At 40.1% G+C, this 25,429-nt stretch overlaps 2 protein-coding genes across 2 annotated transcripts in view; one reads left to right on the top strand and one right to left on the bottom strand.

The window, feature by feature from the left end:
* The first annotated feature begins 3,135 nt into the window (after positions 1–3,135).
* Positions 3,136–9,186, top strand: si:dkey-238o13.4 (uncharacterized protein LOC560780 homolog). The gene is made up of 6 exons (XM_056386204.1): positions 3,136–3,308; positions 4,600–4,707; positions 5,929–6,068; positions 6,337–6,433; positions 6,843–6,967; positions 8,723–9,186. Exons 1-6 carry the CDS (start codon positions 3,224–3,226, stop codon positions 8,897–8,899), a joined length of 732 nt encoding a protein of 243 aa, XP_056242179.1. The 5' UTR covers positions 3,136–3,223; the 3' UTR covers positions 8,900–9,186.
* Positions 9,187–15,509: 6,323 nt separating this feature from the next.
* vps9d1 (VPS9 domain containing 1) overlaps positions 15,510–25,429 on the bottom strand; it is a 35,357-nt gene continuing 25,437 nt past the window's right edge. The window contains exons 16-17 of the mRNA XM_056387810.1: positions 23,629–23,745; positions 15,510–18,395 (exon numbers count right to left, since the gene is read on the bottom strand). Of these exons, the coding sequence (XP_056243785.1) occupies positions 23,634–23,745 (112 nt within the window). The 3' untranslated portion in view covers positions 15,510–18,395; positions 23,629–23,633. The remainder of the gene's footprint in view (positions 18,396–23,628; positions 23,746–25,429) is intronic.

The raw sequence follows: 25,429 nt of genomic DNA, 5'->3' as shown, positions 1-25,429 counted from the left end.
GATGAGAGGAAGTCATAGGTGACTTTGAGGTTGGCCTTTTCTGTGTTGTGATGGAAAGCCGGTCTGAAACGGACCGGGGAGTAGTGAGAGCGTCTTTGTATTGTAGGATGCAGTCTGTGGAGGCTTCCAGATGCGCTGTTAAACCAGTTTTCCTGTAAAGTCTTTCAAGCTGGCGCTCACATGATTTTATTTGGTGGAGTTCAGGAGTATACCAGGGAGCTGAGTGTGTGAGTCAGACTATTTTGATTTTTGATGGAAGCCAGCTGATCAAGACAGGATGACAGGTTTAAAGTTGAAGCATTGCAGCAGTTCCAGGAATTCTATGGCAGATTTACAGTCGATGTCATCAGTGTGGAGATTGAAGTCACCCAGGAGGAGAACGGCAGGTGAGATTGCACGTAGCTGAGTCAGAAAAACAGAAGTCAGAGAAAAAGGATGGGTTTGGCTTTCTGGGGGCGGTAGATAGCAGCAGTGACCAAAGGAGTGGGACCAGAGAGTTTGTAGGTGACGTGTTCAAAAGAATGAGCAGCAGGAATGGGGATAGAGGTTGTTTTAATGTCCTTCCTGTAAACAGCAGCAACTCCAACTCACTGTCCTTCAGGACCTGTCTAGCAGAATATTATGAGAAACTGTGTTGAAGGCTGAGCTCAGATCAAGCAGCACAAGTAGGCCCATGGTTAATAGCCCAGAAACAGCTGCTGTTAGTGATTCTGCTATGAAGTAGGCAGAATCCAGACATAAATTGTCTGAAAAGATGGTTATTGGTAAGGTGAGAGTGAACCTGAGCAATGACAATTAGCAATCAGTTTTGCTATTGTTACATACACACATTGCGACAGTGAATCCTGGACACTACAGTGACTCTGTATCGGAAAGTGACAAGATGTTCCGGCCATCTCTAGACTAGCTCTTGGCAAGTAAAGGACTCAAAACATATATGCTAAATACGAATCTGATCAAATAAAAATTACAATAAAAACAAAGAAGGTATTTGAAGTCTTTTTTTCAGCTTTACCATAAATTCTGGTTTGTGTTTATTTAATTTCAACTGTGAGCTATTCAGTCTAGTTAAAGCTAGTCTGGATGTTGACTGAACTAATGTTTTTTATCTTAGTTACCTCTTTGAATGTCAGCCAGCACACAGACTGTGATATGACCTGTTTGAATGTTTGCAATAAAACAAACCATTTTAAGGAGAAAATTTTTACTGTTTTTATTTCATAGACAAATTATGAAGCATATTAGATATATTTAAAATGTTCAAACCAACTCCACAAGAGGGGAGCAAAGTAGCTCCCTGTTTTTTGGTGGTACTCTCCCACACTGACCCGACATCTGGGCATCCTGATCAAGTTGTTCTGTGTTTTCCACACATCGAGCTGAAGAACACGACAACAAAAAGGTGGCACTTAGGACATATGCATTAAAAAGAAAAATAGTGGAGGAGCTAGAGCAGGTAATCACATGCATTAGAAATCTAGTAAATTCATTGAATTCCAATTCAGCGCTATTAGCAGCATAACACATTATCATATTGTATTGTTGTTTACTGTAAACAAAGTACATTTTTGCTAGCAGGTAAGAGAGCTGGGTGCATTATGCTGTCTTATTGCATCTTTACTATTATTCTGTTTTACTGTTATTAACCCAGTTTTCCATAAATGTATCAAAAAGCTGTGCTCTTCTTATGGGAAATGTAAAGCTCGCTTACATTACAGTAGCTTGCAGTCAAATTTGTAGATCAATTTCCATATGTAGCCTGTCTTAGAGAAATATATTATAATATTACAACTTTGATCACTTCATTATGAATATTCCAAGAAACATTTCAAACTTTAAATGATGCTGGAATGGAATTCAAATATGTATTTAAAAATAGCATTTCCTTACAATTACGTAGCCTTTTTGTGACATAGTGACACTTAGTGAACAAATTTATCTGTCATGAAGGATGACTTAAGTCTCAAAAGAGCCCTCAGGCCTACCTGCATAACTGTTAATTGAACTTATAAGATATGCAGATGTTTGAGATTAAAACCATCAGTATGAAAATCTTCAACCAGGAAACAATCATAATCAAACCTTTTGTTTCAATCTGAGACAAAACAAGTTGCATAATAAACTCACAAAGTCAAGACGAAGCTCTCAGATATGATGGATGACTCCAGCATCATAGAAGAACTTCTGGTAGGTCAGGAAAACCTGTTTGACAGGAGATAATGGTAGCAGAGAATATAAAGAGACTTTTATGAATTACCAATTGTCATTTTATCACACATAAACCTTTAAACATACACATATTGCATTCCTCTCACCACATGAAATAAGCTCAGGAACCCAAAAGTGGCCCAGTGAATGATGGAGGAGACAAAGCAGGTCCTCAAAATGGGAGAAAGGGAAAACAACTCCTTAGGCTCTCATATATAGGGTGGTCAACCTTAAAGAGACATGGAAACATTATGAAGTCTCTCATCATCACAAATCAAGTATGAATTCATATAACATTATAAGACACATGACATACTCAACAAATCATAGACTTCTCAGTAGCCAAAAAGTGGTGAAGTGGAGGCAGTAAGGGAGCAAATCCTTGAAAATGGACGGAGGTGGAACAACTCCTCAAGCTCTCACATGTCTAGTGGCTCATTTTATGTTCCTATGACAAAGTTTTTCTTTGTATATAGTTATTTTTAATCATCATCCAACTGTAAATGTCTCTCAAGAACTTTCATTTTGTATTAAGAGTATTCATTAATATACATCTCATATCATTGTCATTATCTGTCAAACTGTTGATTTCTAAAGGGCAACTGAATAATTATTTTTTATCCCTAAAACAATGGTATCTTTTGGTTTGGGTTCTTTTATTGGGATAGTTACCGAAAGCTTCTGGCACATACAGCCCCACCTAGAATATTTTTCACCAGCCGCCACTGCACCTACTTATCCACTAGATGGCAGAATATCATCTTTTAAGCCCTCTGACAGCCTCACCTCTACATGAACCACACACACGCACAGAATCGTGGGGTGAATCAATGGTGAGCCTCTTTTGTTGACCTGCAGGCGTGGCCTCAGTGACACTAGTAGAAGGGCGGAACTATAGCCCCCCCTCAGTTTACTTTAAAGCCTCGTGGATTGATAAAGATGCCAAGCACAAGTCAGCAACTTCACTTCAGAGTAGTTCTCCATCCTTCAGCAGGCCTGTGCAGCCGCAGACAGCATGTCAAACTCGGACAGGGTTGTGTTGGCTCTGGGAGGAGCGGGCACAGTGGGCTCTGGGATAGTTAAAGCACTGCTGGATAAAGGTAAGCTGCTCATGTGCAACTTAAAGAGAGGGAAACCTTCTCTAAGAGGACCTTTAGACAAACTATAATCTGTGAATCAGTGGAAGATTGTACAGTTTCTATGTTAACTCAGATTTTCAAATTAATTTGGAGACTGTCTGAAGACTGTCATTTTCAGACATTGAATTGTTAAATGACTGTGGCTAATTATCTGATGTTGATGTAGTCTGTGTGTAAATTTAGTTTAAACAGAATTTTTTTTTTAGAGTTTATCTCGCATGAACTTCACTGACATGATTTGGACGTACAATGTGCCAACTGGTGTTCTGTGTCAAAAACTACCTTGTATGCATCAAAAGTGTTTTTAGCTGCGACACATTTCTATGCTATTATTGCATGCATGAAATTATCAATCAACAAACAAAATATTGTAATAGATGTATGATTACAAAGATATTCTAGGGCAAAGGACTGCTCAGACCAGGAGAAGTTCAGTTTAAGTCTAAATGCAGATCCTGATGTTTGCAATCATTAAAATATATTTCATAATAAAGTGAACGGTCAAATACATAAAGATAGGTATGGTCCATCTAGAATTTCCAACAGGGCATTTGAGTCATGTGAACACTGAAATTGAAAAATTGAGAACAATGAAGGTTAAGAAGTTATAGTTATTTTATAATTGTACACTTACCTATAAAAATGTAAATATCTGTGTGTTGTGAGTTTATGATGACATCAGAGTCAGGATTTCCCTGCTGCTGGTTTGATCAACAGAATCCCTTTAACTCTGAACTGAACTGATCTGAGCTCTGGTGTCAGCCTCTGCTGTACTTCCCTCCATTACTAACAAAATTACATCTTAGTTAGAGGTAGTCCTGTGTAAATTTTGTATGTTCTTCATCCCTGTTCAAAGGGCGTCTCAGTCCCTATGCTGAAATTTACTGCAGGTATTTATGGTGCTCTGCAGCCTCGAACCAGTGAAGACAGTGTTAAATGCGGTGATGAGAGATTACTAAGATTTGCATGTTGATAACTTTGCTGTTTGACCTGAGCAGAAAGTTGCCATCTGCTGCTCTGTCACAGTCATCCCTCTGATGACCCTGATAAACAGATTAGGACAATTTAGGCCTATTACTGAATTTTGATTTTCATGTGAGAGGGATTAGTCCTGTGTCTGTGTTAAAGGTGCTGGTTTTATCTGTCTGCAATACAGATTAATGTAGAGTCTGATATGTGTGTGTGTGTGTGTGTGTGTGTGTGTGTGTGTGTGTGTGTGTGTGTGTGTGTGTGTGTGTGTGTGTGTGTGAAGGTTTTAAAGTGGCCGTGATCTCCAGGGACAACAGCCGGCTGGAGAGACTCCGATCATTCATCTCTCCCAACACAAAGGATAACCTCACCACTATAGTGGGGAATGTGGGTAAGTTGAGATACACATCATTCATCTAGACAACTGTCTGTCATCCATCCATCCATCCATCCATCCATCCATCCATCCGCGCAGTCTCTCCTTTTGTTTTCCATCAGGCTGATGAGATGGGCGTGACTACAGATTTCTCCCTGGCTATTTCCATCTATTTGAAGCTCCAGCGTCTGGAGTAAAAAAGGAAAATATTTGTAGTGGAGGAGAAGAATACAGTAATTGTAAATAGAAATACTCAAGTAAAGTACAAGCTACCTGAGTAAAACTCTTTCCACCACTGCGTACTGTATCATGGATACAAGAATCTGCCTACAGGCTGCAATGTGACATTACACAAATACAAATTTGATGGATCCAATGGTCGGGTTGATTTTCCTATTGTTAGAGCCTTCTAGTAGTAAAACAAGTGTAAGTGAGTCTAAAGCTATGCCATTGGCTCTGTGGAGATGTACTTTGTCACGGAGGTACTTCAAGCTAATTGCTAACATTAGCATGCCAACATGCTCACAGTGCTAATCCTGACATCTTGATGTTTAACTGATATGATACTGACCATGTTCTCCATCATGGTTTAGCATGTTAGCACGAAAATATTTGCTAATTAGCGATAAACACAAAGTGCAGCTGAGGCTGATTGGAAGGTTTCACAGGTCGGGCTGACACCACTTTAGTGACATTGTGGGGTCAGTAAAGTGAGATAATGTAACCTTTGAAAGAAAAAACCATGAATAAATAGAATTAAAAGTTAAATACACAAGCAGTACAACTTCTCTTTGCCTGGCATATGGTATCACCAGTAGCTTATGGTTGCTAACATTAGCTAGTGTTAGCAAGCTTCAGATAGATGTTGTGTTGTATATTAAATAAGAAGATGATGGTTAGGGAGAAAGGTTGTCATTGTGTCTCCATTTGAAAAGGGTTCATCCTCTGGGAGCATGAATATGCTCCGTATATGTTATTGGTGAGTTTGAGTTTCCATGTCATGAACTAAAGTGTATATCAGTGACATTGGTGCTAGATGACAAGTCAGGGGGTCACCAAAATTGTTATGAATCATCCTCCAATATCAAGCAATATCAGCCTTTAAACCCCGTCTTAGTCCAAACATAGTCACACATCTCGGTCTAACTTGCTGTTTTGAAAGTCTTTCTTGTCCCGCAGGGGGACAACCTAATCTGGACTGTAACCTGGAGGCCTTTCCTCTTCTCTCTGTTCCAGGGTCAGAGGAGGGAGCAGAGCAGGCGAAGCAGGCCCTGCTGAAGGCTGTGGGGAAGGTGACTGACATTGTTTCCTCTTTGGGCTTCAGCTGGTGGCAGGGAGGACCCCCACACACCCAGACTCTCAAAGACCTGCACTGGGTAAACAGACACACACACACACACACACACACACACACACACACACACACACACACACACACACACACACACACACACTAAAACCAAACAGCAGCTACACCACTACTTGAGACTACCAGTGGTTTTGATTAAATAGTGAATTTTCCTGTTGTAATGGTAGTTCTCCTGTTAAATCATGAATGTTGCAGAAGCTTTTCCTCCTTTACAAGAATTTAATTCTGGTTCTTCACTGATTATTTTCATATTTCCTCTCCCTTCAACCCTCCAGGTAATTGAGACATTACTTTTTTGCACATTTGTGTCATGGAAGACCTTCTTCCCCCTGGTAAGGGACGACTCCAACTGTACCTACACCTTAATAACAGGTGAGTCCTGTAGCCTTTTATTTCTACTAATAGCACAGCAGCGTCTGTCCAGTACGTGATGTGGTGAAGGGGATGCTCGTCTGTGCATGTCAGAAACTGAATACAAAGGTTGATGCCTAGTGAGAATCTATTACCAGTGTAGCTCAGGCTTTGGTCTAATAATAAGCTGGAAACATCATTTGTAACAGCTGTAATTAAGTGGATGTGACAAATGTCTCGTCACACTGTTGTATATACACATCCAGAAACACGTATTTAGAGATGTGTTTGTTTGTAGTCAGTAAAGAGGGGTGCTTTCATTTGTGTTTTGTGGTCTTAAGTCACTTCAACCATGACTCCAGCACATAGAAGAAAAACGACTCCCAGAGTGTTTATATAGTTTAATGTCCTCTTCTGCTCTGTGCCACAGGAGGAGCAGGAGAAAAGTTGCTGATGCCTGGTACAGGCTTCCTGACGGTGGGAGCTGCCAGCACCCTGGCCTTCTGCCAGGTACTACGAGAGGAGTACCCAGAGGTGCCCTGTAAACTCAACCAGGTGAGACTTTAAATGGATTACACAGCCAGATTTCAGTTAACAAAGCACCAAAGCTGATATAGAATTTCTGCCCCAGATCTGTTCAGCTCAGCACAAAACAAGACCTTCAGATTTCATTTCAAGTTTAGTTTTTCCCACAGAGCAGCCAGGAACATTTTTAACATGGTTTTTGTTAATTAAACCAGTTATCACTTTGATGTGCTACAAGCTGCATTAGCACTGAAATCCAACGTCAGGATTTGTTTTCACACATTTTCTCTCTCACTTACTAAACCACTGTTGTTAAATTGGATTAGTAGATCTGGGCTAAATTTGTTCATGTTCAATGTTCTTAACAATCCTGAAGCTCAGAACTGAAGCTCAACAGCCACAAAACAGGTTCCATGTGTTTTAACTTTCATCATCCACCATGTTCTTTCCTCACTCAGCCACAGTGTGTATCCCTACAAATATGAATAACAGAAAAACTCTTCTTTTTTTTAATGTTGCACAAACCTGAAATATGAAGAACATCACCATCTGTTTTTCCCAGTAAAACTGCAGGACTCCAGGTTTCAAAGCTGTCATGAAGTAGCTTTCGGCAAGGCAAGGGAAATTTATTTGTATAGCACATTATCAGACACAGAGGTCATTCAATGTGCTTAAGAGAAATAAAAGAAGCACAAAAAAAGGTAATTCTATGTGCTTAATAGAAATTTAAGAAGCATTAAAATAGAAGTAAAAAGCAGAATAAGAAAACAGGCTAAAAACAGTATAAAACAAAGATTATAAAAGAGAAAATGTGTAAGATTAAAAGATTAAATGAAGGCAGAGGTGAATAGAACAGTTTTATCTTATTTTTAAAGCCAGTTACGTTTGAATCACTCATGTGTTTTGTAAGTCAGTTAGATTTAGATTTATTGGTACAATATGAGTCGTTAGGGGCCGGAATCATAAGGAATCTCATGATTCAATTTAATTCTGATTCTTTCAAGTCAATTTAGCATCAATTCACAATTTGAAAACCAATTCTCGATTCAATAGATGGAGAAGGAGGCACTTTTCTCAGGCTCTCACCTCAGCTCACTGTGTGCTGCACTGTGCTCTGAGTTCAGCCTGTTTCCCTCTGTCAGTGTTACTAACGACATACAACAAACGATTTTTTTAATCCATGAATCAATTCAGAATCATAGAAGACAAGAAGTGAAATTCTCATGTGAATCCATTTTTTTTTGGAGGTGTCAGTATGATGTCAGAAATAATCCCTGAGTCTGTTTGTGTTGGGCCAAAAACAATCCTCAGAGTCCGTGCATGTTAAATAATTAAAGGGTAGTACATTGTGGTTTATTCATTTCCTGATCTTTTTTATTCATAGCAATTTTTTCAGTTGTACTCACAAAATGAATTTCATAAATATGGGAGCGTTCTATGTTGAAGTTTGACAGGGCAGGAAATTTATGTGGAAGAGAAAACAAAGATGGACAATAAAATGATTACATTCACCTTAGTGAACGGACCAACTTCCTGTTTTAACTTTGACATGTCATACCTGCTGTAGTTTTCCTGTTCAGTGAGATGTCAGGTTTGACCTCCAGAGGAAGAGCTTTAGATAATCTGGATTAAGTGTTGGTCTGACTGCTCATGTCCCCTCAGACTTTATTGCAGGGATATCATTGTGTCACTTTAGTGTTATGGTAAGCGTAAACAATAAACCTGAATTACTCTTTAATGTGATCACGGCTGAAACAGTCTCCCTTTATCGGTTGTCCCTGCCAGGTGAAGATCAACACAGGTGTAGCCACTCCAGAGCGTATGGCACCTGGTTACCTGAACCACCTGGACCTGGGTGAAGCTGTTGCCACCCTTGTGGAAAGGCGAAACACCTCCCACACCGTCTTCACTGTCAACTGCCCCGCAGACTTAAAGACTGTCCTTCTGGAGAGGAACCTTTAGACTTGCAGACCCGTCCTCCAGCCCTGCCTTGATGTCCCGTGGGACACATTTACACTTCTGCTCCTGCTCTTGCTGAACTCTTCACAAACACATTTACAGTGTCCATTTGTTTCCCTCTCCCACGACTCTGAACCATGTCCTTGCACAAGTGTATGTGAATTGTATACTGTTTCAACTAATACTGTATATTCTGCTGCCTGTTCCTAGATCCTTAGCAACTGTTTTCTCTGCATGTTCTGTTGTGTGATGTTTGTAAAAAAAAAAAAGGATTTATAATACCGACCTTCTCCCTGTTTCCTGCTTCTTTACAAATATCATCACACAGTTCTGTTGATTACATTAGCACAGTGTTTCTGTATGTGATCTGCTTAATATATTTGGTATAAAACTAGATGTCTAAAGGCCAAACCGTAGGTGAGAGCAGGTGAGGATCAGGAGGAGAGATTTTGTTAGCCGAGCTCCCCACTGCCTTTTCAGCAACTCGTCAAAAAAGCAGAGGGTGTTTGGTTGTAGATTATCTGATCGTTTGTGTCCACGAATCTGGATTTAAAGGTAACCTGTGGAGTTTTTGACTGATTGTGGCGCCGTGGATGCCCGTGTTGTTCTGTATTAGCATGCGCAAGACGACGCACAAGTTCACACATGTACAGCAATGACCATTCTTTATGCTATTGCACTGACTAACAGGTGGCAGTATAGCAATGCACATTAAAAAAGCAACAATAACGACTGCAAACTAGCATACATGTAAATAATGCAGGATTTTAGGACATAAAGACAATAAGTGCAACATGTTTGAAGACTGTTCAGTCAGACATTCATGGGGCTGCACTTGTTTGTGCATGTAAAACGAGAAGAAGAGATCAGTTCAAATCAGATATACTTTTGTCAAACCAGCATACTAATATATTCACTTTTAGACAATCAGACCTTAGTTTGGTCGCTAAGGTCTCGTGTGTAAGTGATTCCTTAAGACCAAGATAAGGAGAAAAGCTTAAATACTTACGTGAACATTTTAAGGGAAACTTCAGACTTCAGCGAGTTTGTGCAACAGTTTTTATTTGAAGGAAATCTAAAGTTGAACTTTACGGAAAATCTTAACTTAAGATGCTTTCGTGCACACTCGAAATTAAAAAGTTCATACAACAACTCAAAGTAGTCAAGTGTGAAGAATTAAAAAAGAACTCAAATTCCACAAACTCTCTCACCGCCACACCCGACCAATCGCTGCATAAAGAGGGTGTGATTGTAAAATTGTAGGTTTTAGAAAGCTATAAGACGATCCAAACTTCCCTCGAAGCATACTGACCTCTTATGGATGGACACTATGGCTCTGAATAGTGAGTGAGTGTCCAACATGGCATGATAAGCACATGTCAGAACCTGCCTGATTATAGACACACAAAGGTTACACAGCATGGTCTGGCCCATTCAGCCTGTTAAGCTAAAATAAATAAAATGAAGTTTAAATATGTCGTGTTCTACATTCAAATACCAATAATAAACTAGATGTTCTACCACATCACTAATCCTGTGTGTTCTCTGGAGTATTTTCCTGAACGTTTGTCTTTGTAGTTGTTAACGTTGAGGTTAATTGTCTCAATGGAAACAAATTAACGCAGATAAAGGTCGATCTTTAGTGCGGGTGGGGTTTGACATTTACATCCCCATAGCGTGACTCTGTGTCCCGGTCACAAGCACCAGCACCGACCCCCTATATGCCTCTTTGTCTGTTGCCCATTATTTGAGGCAGCATGGCCCTTAGATAAACTAAACAGAAGTTTGGAGGCCACAGTGGACTGCAGTATCAGAGGGGGTATTGTTGTTTTGTGTAGTGTCTTGTTGTGTACTGTCTCATTGTTGTTATGTGTACTGTACTGTTGATGCGTGCGTGCTTTCACAACAAGAATGTAGACTTTTCGTGCCAATAAAGTTGCCTGCACTGACTGATTTGGGCTTCCCTTGGTTGACAAGAATAACCGGGATTGGACAATAAAAGCAGAGTGGGGAGAGCGAGAGTCGTAGTAGTTTTGTTGGGGGGTTGGGGGAAATCAGTCATAGTTTTTGTTTTGAACGGCTGACAGCTCAATTAGGCCAAATTATGATTAAACCACAAGGGAGAACCAACTGGGCCCCACTTTCTCTTTCTCTTCATCTCCTCCTCCCTCCCTCTCTCTCCTCGTCTGAAAAGGACGGAAACGGTCAAACACGCCCACACAAACGGCCATGTTCACCCTCTGATGATGAGTCATCTCATTCTAATAAGAAAAGAAAACTGGCTTTTGTTTAAAAGGGAACGAGGGGCCGCTGTCTTCTAAAGGAGGCTCAACAGACTGAGGACTGGTCAGAGAGGAAACGCCGGTCAACAGGTTCAATGAATGAGAGAAAATTGGGTGAAATATTGGCTTTGATGTTAGAACAGGAGGAAACTGTTAGCCACATTAACAGCATGGCTGCAGAGGTGGCAATATCAGTTGGTCTGTCTGTCCACTACAACAGAGTATTAGGGCCACATAGAGGAAAAAAAGAAATCTGAAATTTCAAGAATAAAGTCATAATATTACAAGAATTAAAAATGTAAAATTTCAGAGGAAACAACCCATCATTTTTTAGGAATATTACAAAAACCAGTCAAACAGGTGAAAGGACAGACAGTGTCAGCCTGAGCTGCTTCTGGCAGCTGCTGCTTGTCTGTACAATAGTATCAGTTTCTTCACAATCTTTTTAATGTCCTGATGATGATGATGATGATGATGATGATGCTGATGAGCCAAAAGAAGACTTTTCTCCTTATTTGTGAAACCTAAAGTAGAACTTCACAGGATGCTTCATGTTCCTCAGTTTAAAGCTTCTTATATTTCCCCTCTAAAACAACACGCAACCTAAAATTATCACTTTATTCTCATTATACTAGGACTTTTTTTCTTGAAATTTAAGATTTTTTTCCCCTCAATCTGGCCCTAATATTCCGTCATAGTTCGCCACTTTGGTCCACATTGAAATATCTCAGCAAGTGCATGAACTTTGTTGATCCATGACATTTCTTCTAGCGCCACGATGAGGTTGACCTTTTTGGTTTATAATGAAATGTTTCAATGATTTGTCATAAAAATTTGTTTCAGATATCCAGGGATAAATCACAGTGACTTTGATGTTCCCTGCACCTTTCCTGTAGCATTGACAGCAAGTGAAAATGTTCATGTATCCAGTGAAACATCTCTAGATGGATTGACACAAAATTTGGTGCCAACATTCATGGTTGACTGAGGATGTATCATACTGATCGTGGTGATCCCCTGACTGTTCCTCTAGCGTCACCATGAGGTTGATATTTATGATTTTGAATAAAATGTCTCGACAACTATTGATGATGCCTTCAGGATCAAGTGTCGTCACTTTAATGACTTTTTTTTCTACCACCATCACCAGTTCAAAATTGAAGTTGCCCAGTACTTTGGTTCATGACCAAAGTGCCCATCAGCCTCAGCTTCACTCTGCGTACTTAATCGTTAGCATGCTCTTCCACAAAATTGAGATGGTGAATGTGGTAACTATTAACATCTGCATGTTAGCATGGTGCTAATGTTTAGCTGAAAACACAGCTGCGCCTACAGCGTCACAGGGCATGTAGATAAGATGAGAAGATGCATTTGAAGGTTTAGTCTACAAGTCTAGGACCAAAAAAAACGAACTGCTCACATAACGTCATCGTGAAACCACCAGAAGACTACAATTCTTCTTGGATGATGATCAGTAAGCCTAGGGTAATTAGGGTAATTGCACAAACTTAGCTCAAAGTGAATACACATATTTTGATAAAGTGATTAAATACTAGGTTGATGAAAAGGGATGGAGACATCTGTTGACATCTGCCCTGTACCTGATGATACAACAGATTACAGTCAGAACACGGAGACAACGGCAATGAGGGTAGAAGAACAGTGCGATAGTTGACAGACTGATGCCAAATTACTCCTCTGCTTTTGATTAAGAACTGGAGCGGCTGAGATGAGAGGGATTCAAATTTTGAGCCAGATGGAAAAACAAGCCATGGGCTTGGTGCTTTGCCTTTCCGTGAGAGAGCAGCGAGAACTCACCAAAGCAGCAGTGAAGTTTTCAGCTTCTGAAAAACGAATACACCATCACTATTGCCAGGCAACACCACAAAGATGCAGTCTGACAAGCTGACAGACAGTAGGTTCATCAGAGAGGCCAGGCAGCTATGACGGCAAGAGACTGCAATTGTGTGTATGCGTGCGTGCGTGTGTGTGTGTGTGTGTGGTCCCTAGTGAGATATCTTCTTTCCCTGGCCTGGTGTGTCACTAGGGGTCATGGCATTGTGAGAAAAAGGGACAGAAGGATGATCGGCCCATAAATACTGCATCCACTTAATAACAGCTGCCTTCATGCTTGTTGCTATGGAAACGATTAATAAAGGCTTAAACACTCCAGAGGCTTGTGTCATATCAGCAGCCAGCTCTGAGGTCAGGGAAGCTCAGAGTCACGCTATCTCCGACAGGGTGTGTCCCATCCATCACACCATCACTGACACTGCAGCAAAACACACTTGTAAACACAGACATGTGCCAGCATGTCACACAGAGTAACTCAATTACAAGCTAATTGGTTCAAAATGTGGTTTTGTGGGGGCGGTTTAAGGCCAAAGTGTGACAACAGGGTGGGAGAACAGTTTACCACAGCAGCCATGTTTGGAGCATTCGTTCTACATTTCTACCAGGCCAGATAATTTTGTTCCCTCTCCTGTAAGTGCACATTTTGAGTTGTCAGTGATATTTATGTTGGGTGTTAACATGGAGTTAAAGTCATTTAAATGCTCCAAAACAGACAAAAAAACAGCAGGTAGACAGTGCACATGCATGTGATCCTGTGCATACTACACTGTGTTGCACTGTGTCTCCTGAATGTAGAAAGCAGGCAAGCTGTAATCATTATTACAGCTGGTACATTTTAAACATATAAGACTTTATGTGTGGGATCTTTACTACAGTACATGTGAAATATCTTCTTCTTAGAGTCTCATCTTGTTATGAAGCTGACCTCTGCGGTTGGATTCTTCCTCATTTTAGACAAAGATGTGTTTATGAATTGTTCTCTGACTTTTCCAGTAAATTGTACATTCGTGCTTCACACTCAACATGTAATGGATTTAAACATCTAATTGATATTCTGAAACTTCCTGGTTGAAGACCAATCTTGAAAACTATGGAAACTGAGAAAGGCCATACAGACCATATTGAATATGAAGACTGCATAGGTAAATAAACAGAAAGACTGCTAAGCTCCAAAGTGATTGTTCTTTAATCATAATCACAAAGTCAGCAGACAGTTAGCTTGGATTAGCATTAAGGCTACAAATGGGGAAACAGCTAGCCTGGCTCCAAAAGGAAAAAATAATCAACTGCCCTCACTAATTAACACTTAAAATGTCATTTGTTTGATGTGTACAAAAATTGAATGGTGACGACTGGCAAACAAACAAGATTCAGTTTAATGTGTTAATTAGTGAGCTTTAGACAAATCACGTTTGAAGTGAGCCAGGCTAGCTGTTTCCCCCTGCTTCCAGCTTTAATGCTATGCTAACTGTCTCTGGCTTTAGCTTCATTAGCATACTGATGCTAGTGTATCAAGGGATGTTAAAACATTTAACCATTTCTTTAACCTTTTACCACTGTAACTGCTGTTTCACCTGCTGGATATTAGCACTATGTAGAACATTAACAGACATAAGATGTGAGGTTATGTTAGGGATCAAAAATTAAGGCTAAATACTGTATGTAACCATGATGGTTTAAGATAGCTGTTACTAAATGTGCAGCTAAAAGTGAAACTGCACTGTTGCAAGGTGTGTTGTCTATTTAAACCTGAGTCAGGAGGGAATGGTTGGTTTACTTGTTGGTATGTGGTTAACAAGGTAAGTGGAGAGAAAGAGTGAGGGGAAAGCGAGCACGAGGAGGCTGACATGCTGAGTGGTGCAGTGGTGGCTGCTGGTGGAGTTCTGACTGATTCAAAGTGGCATGTTGTTTTTTCTTCAAGTTCTCAGGCCTCTGCTGCTATTCAGCCATGTGCCCATCACAACCTCCTGCATCACCCAGGCATCATCCTCACACAGACACCCTAACCACCGACAGCCACAGAGGAAAAACAAAGAAAAACATGTCACATCAGTTAGAACTGGGTGTCATGAGGCAGGGACCGTGTTTCCCTTTCTTTCTTTGTGATTCTTTGTGTCTGCTGTAGATTTAGTGGAAAAGTCCCACATTGATTCTTTTCTCTCTCTGTATGATTGTAAACAAGTTCATTTTCTGTCTGTTCCTCCTGAGGGTGTCTGAAGCTGTTGGCTTTGTTCCTTAGTAGTTATCAAAGTAAAGAATGTAATTCTTTCGTTATTTAAGAGACCCACACATCTATTTATATAATAAATAATGCCATCTCATCTTGTTAAATGTTACTCTGGATGTGTTGGATGTGATTGGTTGTCGGTAACCAGCCCTTTGAGACAAGGGATTCAGGCTTTAGCAGGGCCCGGTGGGCCCGGAGGCCCCGGAGGCCCCAGGCTGAATCAGATGTCAAGTCAGACGATCACATCGAATGATTTGAACATTTCTCTGTTCTCTTTATTGACTCATCTCTCAAACACACACTTCAAGATCTCACATTCCCACATCTTACATTCCCAAGCTTTCACAGTAAATAAGTTTAATAATGAAATAACATTCATATTATTACAAATTGTACAATAAATCATTTACATGAATATAGTGGCTTGATCCACTTTGCAAAATATCACAGCATCCTGCCATTTTTATTATAATTACATAAACATTTATTACATAGACATAGATAAATCTGTTTTTGGTGTTAATGTTGTAAAATACATAAGTAATATCAACTAATCCAAAACAGTTCAGACACTTCACATCTTTTGGACCCATACAAAATAAAAAAAAATGAAATTTAATTCATTAAATTCAAGCAAGCAAACAAAATAAAATGACAATTCATAGCTACAGTTTTTCAGTCTAAGTTAACTAAGAACCAATATTGGAGGCAAGTCTGTGAAAGATGCGTCTACAAAACACAAACCAAACAATGTTTTTGCATATTTTAGCCCCTTTAGCCCATAATGTCATAATCACTGCCATCCATCTGTGTTGATCATGATCATAACCCCTTTGGTCTACAAACACATTATTATTGTTAACTTGCAGCAAGTCTCAGTTGTCAGAGTTTAATACAAGCACATAAATGCAACAGTTTCTATAACTGATTTGTAAGTCTTGGTAAAATGAATGGAAACTAATGGCTGCCTGGAAGGGCTGAATGCACACTAAAGACTTAAAAGAAAACAAACAAACAAACAAAAAAAAACATCACGCTTCAGAGAATGGTCACTCAAGTTAAGATGATTTGCAGATTAAAAAAAATGCAATAACACGAGACCCTTTCAGTTTAACACTCACTCTGGTGTCTGCACGTATTTAAAACCAGACAGCTTGAAGGACTCAAAGAAAAAAGAGAGAAATTAACTCTTTCCATTTATCAACGTAAAACGATCCCTTTAATACCATCTGTCTAATATTTCCACAACTGCTCAAGATCTACCAGCGGATAATTCATCTCCACATATACAAGTTGTTTTTTCTGTTCTCATCCTGTGATTGTGTCTCTGCAGACATTAAAGAACGCATTGGAAAATAGGCTGTGAAAACAAGTTTAGCTTTTAGCTTTCACCTTTAAACATACAAGAAAGGAAAAACAAATTCCTTCACTGTTGTATACTGAAAACAACATCATAAATCCAAATGGCCAGATGATGGTCACATGTGCCTGCAGAAACTGTGGCTTGGCTTGGAACCTGTCGTACAGGCAACACAAACACACACACGCACACACACACAAAGTGGAGCAAGCTAACAAAGTGCAACAGTATTACTACCTAACCATATTCCTGTGTACCCAACTTAGATGTTAAAAACATGCTGTTACATGCAAACACAGGAGCAGTTATCCCTGTGCTCCTCCAGTGGCTCATTGTCCTCCTTACACGGCATCTATGACCACCACTCTCTGTCCCACTGACAAGTCTGTCGACAAATAGATCTACTGTCTGAGCTCAAAACCAGCATCCAGTGTAGGCTGACCCCTGAGCACCTCAACACCCAAAGTGCATAGATTTATACTTGAAATTCTGTGGATGAAATAAGCCACCAGTCTTAAAAACACACGAACAAACACATGCACACAAAAAATAAAGAAACAGCCACAAGTTACATGGATTAAAGCATTTTTGATGCAGCATCATTCGGAGACATTCTTGTTTTACAAAAGACTTCCTAAAACAAGGCCCCAGTTGGAAAGTATTTCTCTAGGGGGAGGGGGTGGTGGTGGTCTGATTTTAGTATTACCTGCCCTGGTCAGTGATTTTGATGACATGGAGTGTTTAATTTTTCATCCCACTCCACTAATAATTACAGCCACATTTACCTACTGTCCTCCTGTAGTTGAACTGCAGAGTGACATACTCGTATTTTAAATTGGACCTTGTTTTTCCGTGGGAAGATTTTCTTCTCTTCTCCCGCTTCCTACCAGCTCAGTGTGAAATTCAGCTTTCGTGTGAAAATAGAGGAGGCTGAAAATGTTTTTTCCAATCTGACAGAAACAAGTTGATACCGACACACAGGCCTATTAGGGAACCACAATGAAAAGGAAAATCAATTAAAGCCATCAGGCCATTCATCAAATGGGCTGTTGTAATGTCTCCTACAGGTAAGTACCAGTATCCTTAGTTGGCCGGTGCAACCTGTCGTCACTGATATTATATCCTATGCCCCTAGTATTTAACATAACGACCTCACATACAGTCCCATGTACTGGGAGACAAACTTCAGGTAAAAGTACAAACACCAGATTAGAGCTACACTCCAAGTCCTAAATGTAAATGGTTACACCACTGTCCTGTAGAATGTCCAACTCTGTCACAGACCACGTAAAGTTTGAACTCCTGTCCAGAACAATGAGTTAAATGACCAGGGACCACAGGGAATATCCCCCCCCCCCCCTCGTAATATTAATCCCATCCAACTGGGGCTTTAGCACACTTAGTTGGCTGATTCACACTCTCGACACAACTTCAGTAGTGTGTGTTTTTTTTTTTTTTTTACCTCAGTTCCCACACATCTGACCTCTTTCCTGAATGAAGGAATACATTTGTAAACCATTTTTCCTTTGTAAGCAGTCATATAGTCAGTGGCATCAGTTCCTAAGGTTCCCTAAGACATGTCCAATCTTAGCCAAATACAGTAATCCCTTTAAACCATCCAGTGCCAGAGTCTGGTTTCGTCCTCTCTTGTCAACCGAGCATTGCGTTTGTACAAGATTATAATGCATCTGCACAACTTGCAGGGAGCTGCAGGTTTAGCTGTTGCCTCTGTGTAGCCCAGCAGTGGGATGAACAGGAGGGAGGGTTGGCAGCAGCCTACAACACAAAAATGACAGACTTATTGTGCTGGCAATGTCTTAAAAAGGTAAAACAGACAGGGTTCAGTTAGTTGCATTCGGCCTTTTGTTGAAGTCTGAGGCTGTCAATGAATCCCATGAAAAAGACCCAGACTAACAATGTGCTATTCAGTGTCTGACTGTTGTCTGCTCGCCCTGCCTGTTACATATATGTGTTGTAGTAAAAAGGGCTCAGTGCTTTCCTAAAACTGCCGGTCAACATCACTCTAACAGGAGGAAATACTGTATTTGTTTGGGACTATTTTCAGCTGTGGATTGATCCACATTTGGTGCTGCAGTGGGTTTCTCCAGGAGCATGACATCCACCTTCACCTGCCTAATATCATCCCCCTTGTGCCCCCAAAACAGCTCTGACCCGTTGAGGCAGGAACTCCACTAGACCTCTGAAGGTGTCCTGTGGTGTCAGGCAGCAAGACGTTAGCATCTGATCCTGTATTGTGATGCCGTTTCTATACCAAAATGAGTATGTAAAAGCAGGTTTCTTTAAGTTATAATGTGCAGCTTCTCCACCTTAAAATGTCTAAAACTGACTAGACCTATGTTTTGTTTTGTTGAGTTGTGTTCTTACATTAACCCAAATGTTTCCGCATATTCTCAAACCAGAAAAATCTGTGATCATGGCAACTTTTGTCTAGTTTTAAGCCACATACACTTTTTACACCTTGGTGGTTTTCAGCTCTTGATTTTGAAGCAGATGAAGGATTTTAGTCGTCTGACGTCTGGATCTGAAGTTATCAGAAAAACAAGCTGTTTCTACTGGTTTTAATCCCCTGGTGTGTTTGTTATGGAGAGGAGGACACCTCTGTGGATCATTCAGCTGCTGGTAAAAACCTGCTGAACATCTGCTTCATAAGTTATCAGAGAAACAATCAGAACAAAGGTCAGCATCAATCTCAGCTCCAGCTCTTCCCTGAGTCTCTGTCCTCTGTACAGCGTCGCTGTTAAATGTCAAACTGCTTTATTCAGTGTTTATAATGGTTAGAATCAACGGATCTGTTTGATTTCCTCAACCACGGACACTGAAGGAATCCAAACCGGGAGGCGCTTATGGTAATACAACTCCCAATGATCCTACAGTATTTCATGACATCACTCAACGTCGCCTTTTGTTATTGTTTTGAGAGACTCCTCGAGGCAGAAGTTAAAGACTGTGCGTTTAAATGTGGGTAAAACCGCAAAAAAAAGGCATTTGATTTTGAGTGTGGCCTTTCACACTGCCAGACGGGTGTGTCTTTCTGTTCGGACTAAGAGGAGAGACACGTCACTCCAGGGAGCATGAGCACACACACGTGCACGCACACACGCACGCTGTATATTATTGTATTATATACTTGCAAGTAAATAAATATAGAAATTCCAGGCTTGTCTTTTAAAAACGATGGTGTTGCTGGTAACAACTCTGCTGTCTTTAACATGAACGTGCTCAGAGCTGGAGTTAACTGAGTCAGTTGATAACTAGCTTTGTGATAAGGTTATCCAGATTGGCTGGCGTTAGGTTTACTGAAGCTGGATAACAAAAAGATATTCTGGGTTTGTTGAACTTGCTTGGTAGGACAGGCCTCTGGTTACTAAATAAGAATGAACAGAATCTAAATTAGGGCTTGTTTTTGACCCTGGATTTCTAAAGCTTTTGCTAGAAGCAACTGCAAATGACTGCTATTATTAGTATTATTATTATTATTATGCGCTTTATTGGTATGAATGTGATAAAATCTGTTGCATAAGAGAAGATGTGTAAAGTCATAATGTGAGAACTGTATATATATATTATATAAACCAGACATTTAATACCTAATCTGTTCCTCCAGTATTAAATACTAAACTCTAAATGCTCCCACAGCTCAACCCAGCAACCCAGCAGATAAGCGACAGCTCTGTGGTGCACAGCGGTCTGCAAAGTTAAATATTTGGCAGTTGTGGAATCATTGTGTCACTGGGAGTTTTGGGGAGTGCCGGTTGAGGATGTCACATTTTATATTGTGTAGTGTCATCACGCCCCGTCCTGCCGAGTAGCAGTGTGGAAACATCACCTTGGGCACCCGACAAGACATTCAGCAACACACTCACCCTGCAGTGTAATGCATCAGTCTGAGTCTGCTTCATTCAACCCTCACCCTCCCCCCACCCCTCCATCTCTCCTCATAACTGCTGGCAAAACTGCCAGTGGCCTCTGCTTCACAGTTCAGTCTGTCCCAAAGATCAGATCCACCGAACACTGAGGAGACTGAGACATGGGTCATCAGGTCAGAGGAGCCGACCAGTCTAAACCAAGAGTGTGTTTATTTACTCGCCTCCACAGGTTTGGTTTTATCTTTGGGAGGACATTTTTTGTCAGGTGCCAAATTAAATAGATGTGTATGTGTCTGTTTTCTCCTCATTATGCACATTTGTATGCATAAAAACCAGGTCAATGCCAAAATTCTGAAAATGTGACAGTACTTGCTCTTCTGCAGTACAGTAGGTATCGAAGGTGCTGTAGATGTGATTTTTCCAGCACTGACGAGCAGTATAATAACACTACAAGTGTTCTAGTCTGACATCAAACTCTGAGAGAAGGAGGCAGGTACAGTAAACTATAACAACAACACGTGGAATGACAGGAGCAAGTGAAGGTGCAGCAACATAAAAAAAAAAAACACACCATCACTGGTGTATGGAGATATTTTGTATTTGACGAAGATCATCAAGTACAAGTTATAGACAATGAGAAGCCAGTGAAGAAACGAAGCCACAGGAGGAAATGCCTCAAACTTCTCTGAGCAGCTCAGAGACAGACATCAGATCTGTTCACTGAGTTCAGGCTGAGAGAGTTTCAGTTGTTCACTTCACATCAACATGTCGTCAACATGTTCATGTTCTGAAACGTTACCGTTGTTGTTTGTGAACTGTGACAGCTGACATCGGTTGTAACGACACTCCACCCACAACGTTCCAAAGGCTAACGTTAGCTTGTTTAGGCTAACGTAGCGACAGTTTATAACACCAGCTTGGTGCTCAGAACATTAGCAGCTACAGCCATCACTGTTCAGTCTGTTTAAATGAAACACTGACTTTTAAATGAATGTTCTCACACCATGGGTCTGTCACCATGTTGGTCAGTTTAAACTGCTGCATGCACACTGACTACATCAAGGTGTGTGTGTGCGTGTGTGTGTGTGTATGCGTGCATACATACATACATACATGCATGTGTGTTATCGCACTGTGTGTGCAGCAGCCTCTGCTGTTTCGAATTTGGTATTGACAAAATCTTTCTCTGATTTTAAACTAATATTTCACATTTTTTTAACTCAATATAAATCTGATAAAGACGTCTGAGCAATGATCCCAAGCCAAAAACACCTAATCCCTGAAATATATAATATAGGGCCTGATGTAATAATAATATAATATCACTGTTTTCAATGCTGTGATCTTTGAAACATTTAAACTATAAATATTTACTATTTCAGATTCACCACTGCTCATCACCAACTCCACTGCTGTCGGGTTGCAGCTGGTCAATTATTCATGACACAGTTGGAAGTTGAGGGTTTCCAGATCATATTCAAGGATCCCCCATACACCAATATTCTGCTCTTTATCATATTAACCAACATTTCGCAGAAAACAACATCACATCACAGCAGCCAGCCTCTGCTGGTCATGGGCTTGTGTTTCGTTGGTTGATGTTTTCTGGACAAAACTAACATCAGTTGATATTACATTTATATTTCAGAGATTGGGTGTTTTCAGCTTGGGATCTTTGCACAGACATGTTGTTTTATTAAACACCTTTATCACTGTAGGCAAAAATGCTTACCCAAACGAGTTGAGACATCAGGTCCATTTTAAATATGTGCTGTTAATGCCTCCCTCTCCCTTTCCATGAGTGGATCATGAACAGTTGTTATGACATGAGTCATTAAGACATGGACATTATTTCCCCTCACTGAGCATTTTATTAGGAACACCTGTACGCATGCTTATTGATGCAATTATCCAATCAGCCAATCGTGTGACAGCAGTGCAGTGCATACAATCCTGCAGATAAAGGTCAGGAACTTCAGTTCATGTTCACATCAAACATCAGAAACAGGGAAAAAATGTGACTCAGTGACTTTGAATGTGGCGTGAATGTTGGTGTCAGACGGGCTGGTTCAAGTATTTCTGAAACTGCTGATCTACTGGGATTTTAACACACAACAGTCTCTAGAGTTTTTACTCAGAATGGTTTGAATCACCGAATCACTTAATCCTTCCATGGAAAGTACACAAAGTCTTAAAGCTGCAATAATAGATTTTTTTGGCAGCTTGGAGGCAAGTGAGCAACGCTAAACCAACATCTGATGGAGCGGTTATGGCAAAATGACTCCAGACAAAAAGAACATTTGGAGTCGTCTCAAGTGCTGTTCATTGAGATATTAAGTTATTAATGCAACAGTACTGTATATAACACTCAATTTGTTTTTATGCTATTACATTCTTCCCCCCCCTGCTGGTGATATGCCAAATGTGTCATGATTTGTATGTTTCCTTTTACTCAGGTGAACCTGGTCTGGGCCGATTGGTGGAAGGAAATCTATAAAGCATCGGCAGTTATCCCAGCTCAGACTCTCTCTATCTGCCAGCCACTGCTGCGGTAACTAGGTTCGGGGCTTTGTTTTCATGTTGTTGTTTTTTTTGCTTTGACTGATGGGTCCAGTAGTCCTATTTTCATGGTGTTATTTCTGTTAGGTTAGATTGTTGTTTTGTTTTTTTTTTAACGTTAGAGGGAAGAAACCAGATCCTATGACCCTTTGTGGGATGGTCTGGTGGCTTTCCTTCTTTTGCTGTTGTTGTTGTGTTGTGTTAGTGATTATGATCATTCTATCCTATTTGTTTGGGAAAATAAATGGTGTCTTTTTCGTTGCAACAGTCTGGCTTTGTTGGTTATGTTAGGACTTCATTTTTTGGTTAAAAACCTTATGGCTTATACATATGCCTCCATAAAAGAAGAAGAGGTTTTGAGGGCTGGGATGACGCATACATTTTATATGGGCACATCATTTTTGATAACCACCAATATTTTTTACTTTTTTTTCCAGAGATTTAATCGCTGACATCAAACACTTCAATATTCTTGAAACATGAAACATTCCCAACATATGCTCTCAGCTGTTTTTAAACAAAGGCCAAAAAATGTTTATTAGTATGTTCAGAATGAAATTTACCTTTTTCATATGAGCTTGTCCGCAGGAAGGTAAGTTCCTCCGGTGTGCAGTGACTCAATATAGGCCAAGGCACTCTGCATGGAGGTCAGACAGTAGCCCTCCTCTCCTATCAAATAGCTGGAACAGAGGAGTGAGTGTTAGCTGATAACAAGAGACAATAGAACATTATATCATATGTGCAGTAATGTATATTAATGTAATCCATACTCCCTCTGTGACATGATTTTTTCCCCCTCTGGTTCATTTCAGAACTTTTTTTTTTCTAAAGGACCAGTGTGTAGGATTTAGTGGCATCCAGCAGTGAAGTTACAGACTACAATCAACTGATTACCCCTCCCCTCACCCCTCCCTTCCCAAGTGTGCAGTACAACTTACAGTGGCCTTCAGGTACTGTAAAAATGTGAAAGGTCCTCTCTAGAGCCAGTGTTTGGTTTGTCCATTCTGGGCTACTGTAGAAATATTGCAGTGCAACACGGTGGGCTCCATAAAAGAGGACCCACTCCCTATGTAGATCTGAAGGGCTCATTCTGAGCTAATGAAAACATTTCAACTCTTAGCTTCAGGCGATATCACACTGATGAAAACATATTTATGAAAATGATTTTCCATTTCCGCCAATAGATCATCCTAATTCCCACACACTGGCCCTTTAAGATGATTTTTTTGATTTATATTTTTTTGTTAGGTCAAATAGGTAAAGAATAAACGACCCTGGGTTAGGAAGTCCTCTGTTGGTTGTGCTTATTTTTATTTGTTGAGTAGTACCTGTTGGCCCTTTGTTATCCTTAGAAGCCTCTGTTAATATTTATCTGAAACATTCAATCATCACAATAACTCACTCTGCTAAACCAAATCCACCTGGTTATTTATGTTGCTCCACTTTTCCTAATATTCAAAGGAATATTACTGCATAAAATAATCTTAGGTTTAGGCAGTTTGTTTAAAAAGTGGACTGTATTTTAGTGAACAGGTAATGGAGCTGATAAATCACAGTGCTCTGCATTGGAATGAGAAGGGAACTGTTATAATGCAGAGTGAGAGAGAACTGCACTGTTTAGATAGGAAGGGTTTGAGAGTGACAATTTGCAGTAGACAACACTTTAACCATGGTAACCGCACGTCTTATTGCTTAGAAGAAAAAAAAAAAAAACTGTACAATGCAAATGAGAGTAAGATTTCACTGACCAATACTTAACTGAAGTAACAGAAAGTGTTGTTTGTAGGTCAAAACTAAAACTAATGACCCAACTCTACTAATAATTAAATGAATATACATTTTTATCAAAAGACTAGAACAGAAAAAGACTAACACTAAATCAATTCATGTCAAAAATGTCATGTCAATGTTTGCTGCTCCACTTGGATCTAGCGTACATTTCACTTCTGACCTCAGAAGCAGAGAAAAAACAAAATGTGCTTTTATTTGAAACGCAGTTAGCAAAGACATGAACAAAAAGTCAAAGTAAAATGAAATGAAAACCATTAGAGCTCTACAGGTTTAGTGTCTTTTTCTATCATGTCACTCCTATCTTACCTTAATGTTTTTTAGGCCTCATACATTGACTGGCTTGTTTGTGAGCTATAGTCAGACATAAAATCTGTCAGCTGACTAAACCACTCACCAATCATTCCACCCTCCACCTCTCCTTTCACTTGAAGCCTTCCAACCCACTGAGCTACTTAAATGTCAACTGGGACTTTATTTGTGTTTTTATAGAGAAGAAAAAACCAAATCCCAAATATCCTGGCATTCCTCAACCACTGCCAAACTGACCATTTTTACAACCCACTGTTTTACAGC

Source organism: Seriola aureovittata, chromosome 10 (assembly GCF_021018895.1).
Source record: "Seriola aureovittata isolate HTS-2021-v1 ecotype China chromosome 10, ASM2101889v1, whole genome shotgun sequence".
Classification (NCBI taxonomy): Eukaryota; Metazoa; Chordata; class Actinopteri; order Carangiformes; family Carangidae; genus Seriola; species Seriola aureovittata.
Note: the sequence above shows the minus strand (reverse complement) of the source record. Positions and strands in the feature narration are given on the sequence as shown.

Excerpts from the sequence above, each read along its gene's own strand:
- si:dkey-238o13.4 (XM_056386204.1), top strand. The coding sequence starts at position 3,224 with ATGTCAAACTCGGACAGGGTTGTGTTGGCTCTGGGAGGAGCGGGCACA. Across the intron at positions 6,069-6,336 it reads CTCTCAAAGACCTGCACTGG|GTAATTGAGACATTACTTTT; the intron begins GTAAACAGACAC and ends TCAACCCTCCAG. Across the intron at positions 6,968-8,722 it reads TGCCCTGTAAACTCAACCAG|GTGAAGATCAACACAGGTGT; the intron begins GTGAGACTTTAA and ends TGTCCCTGCCAG.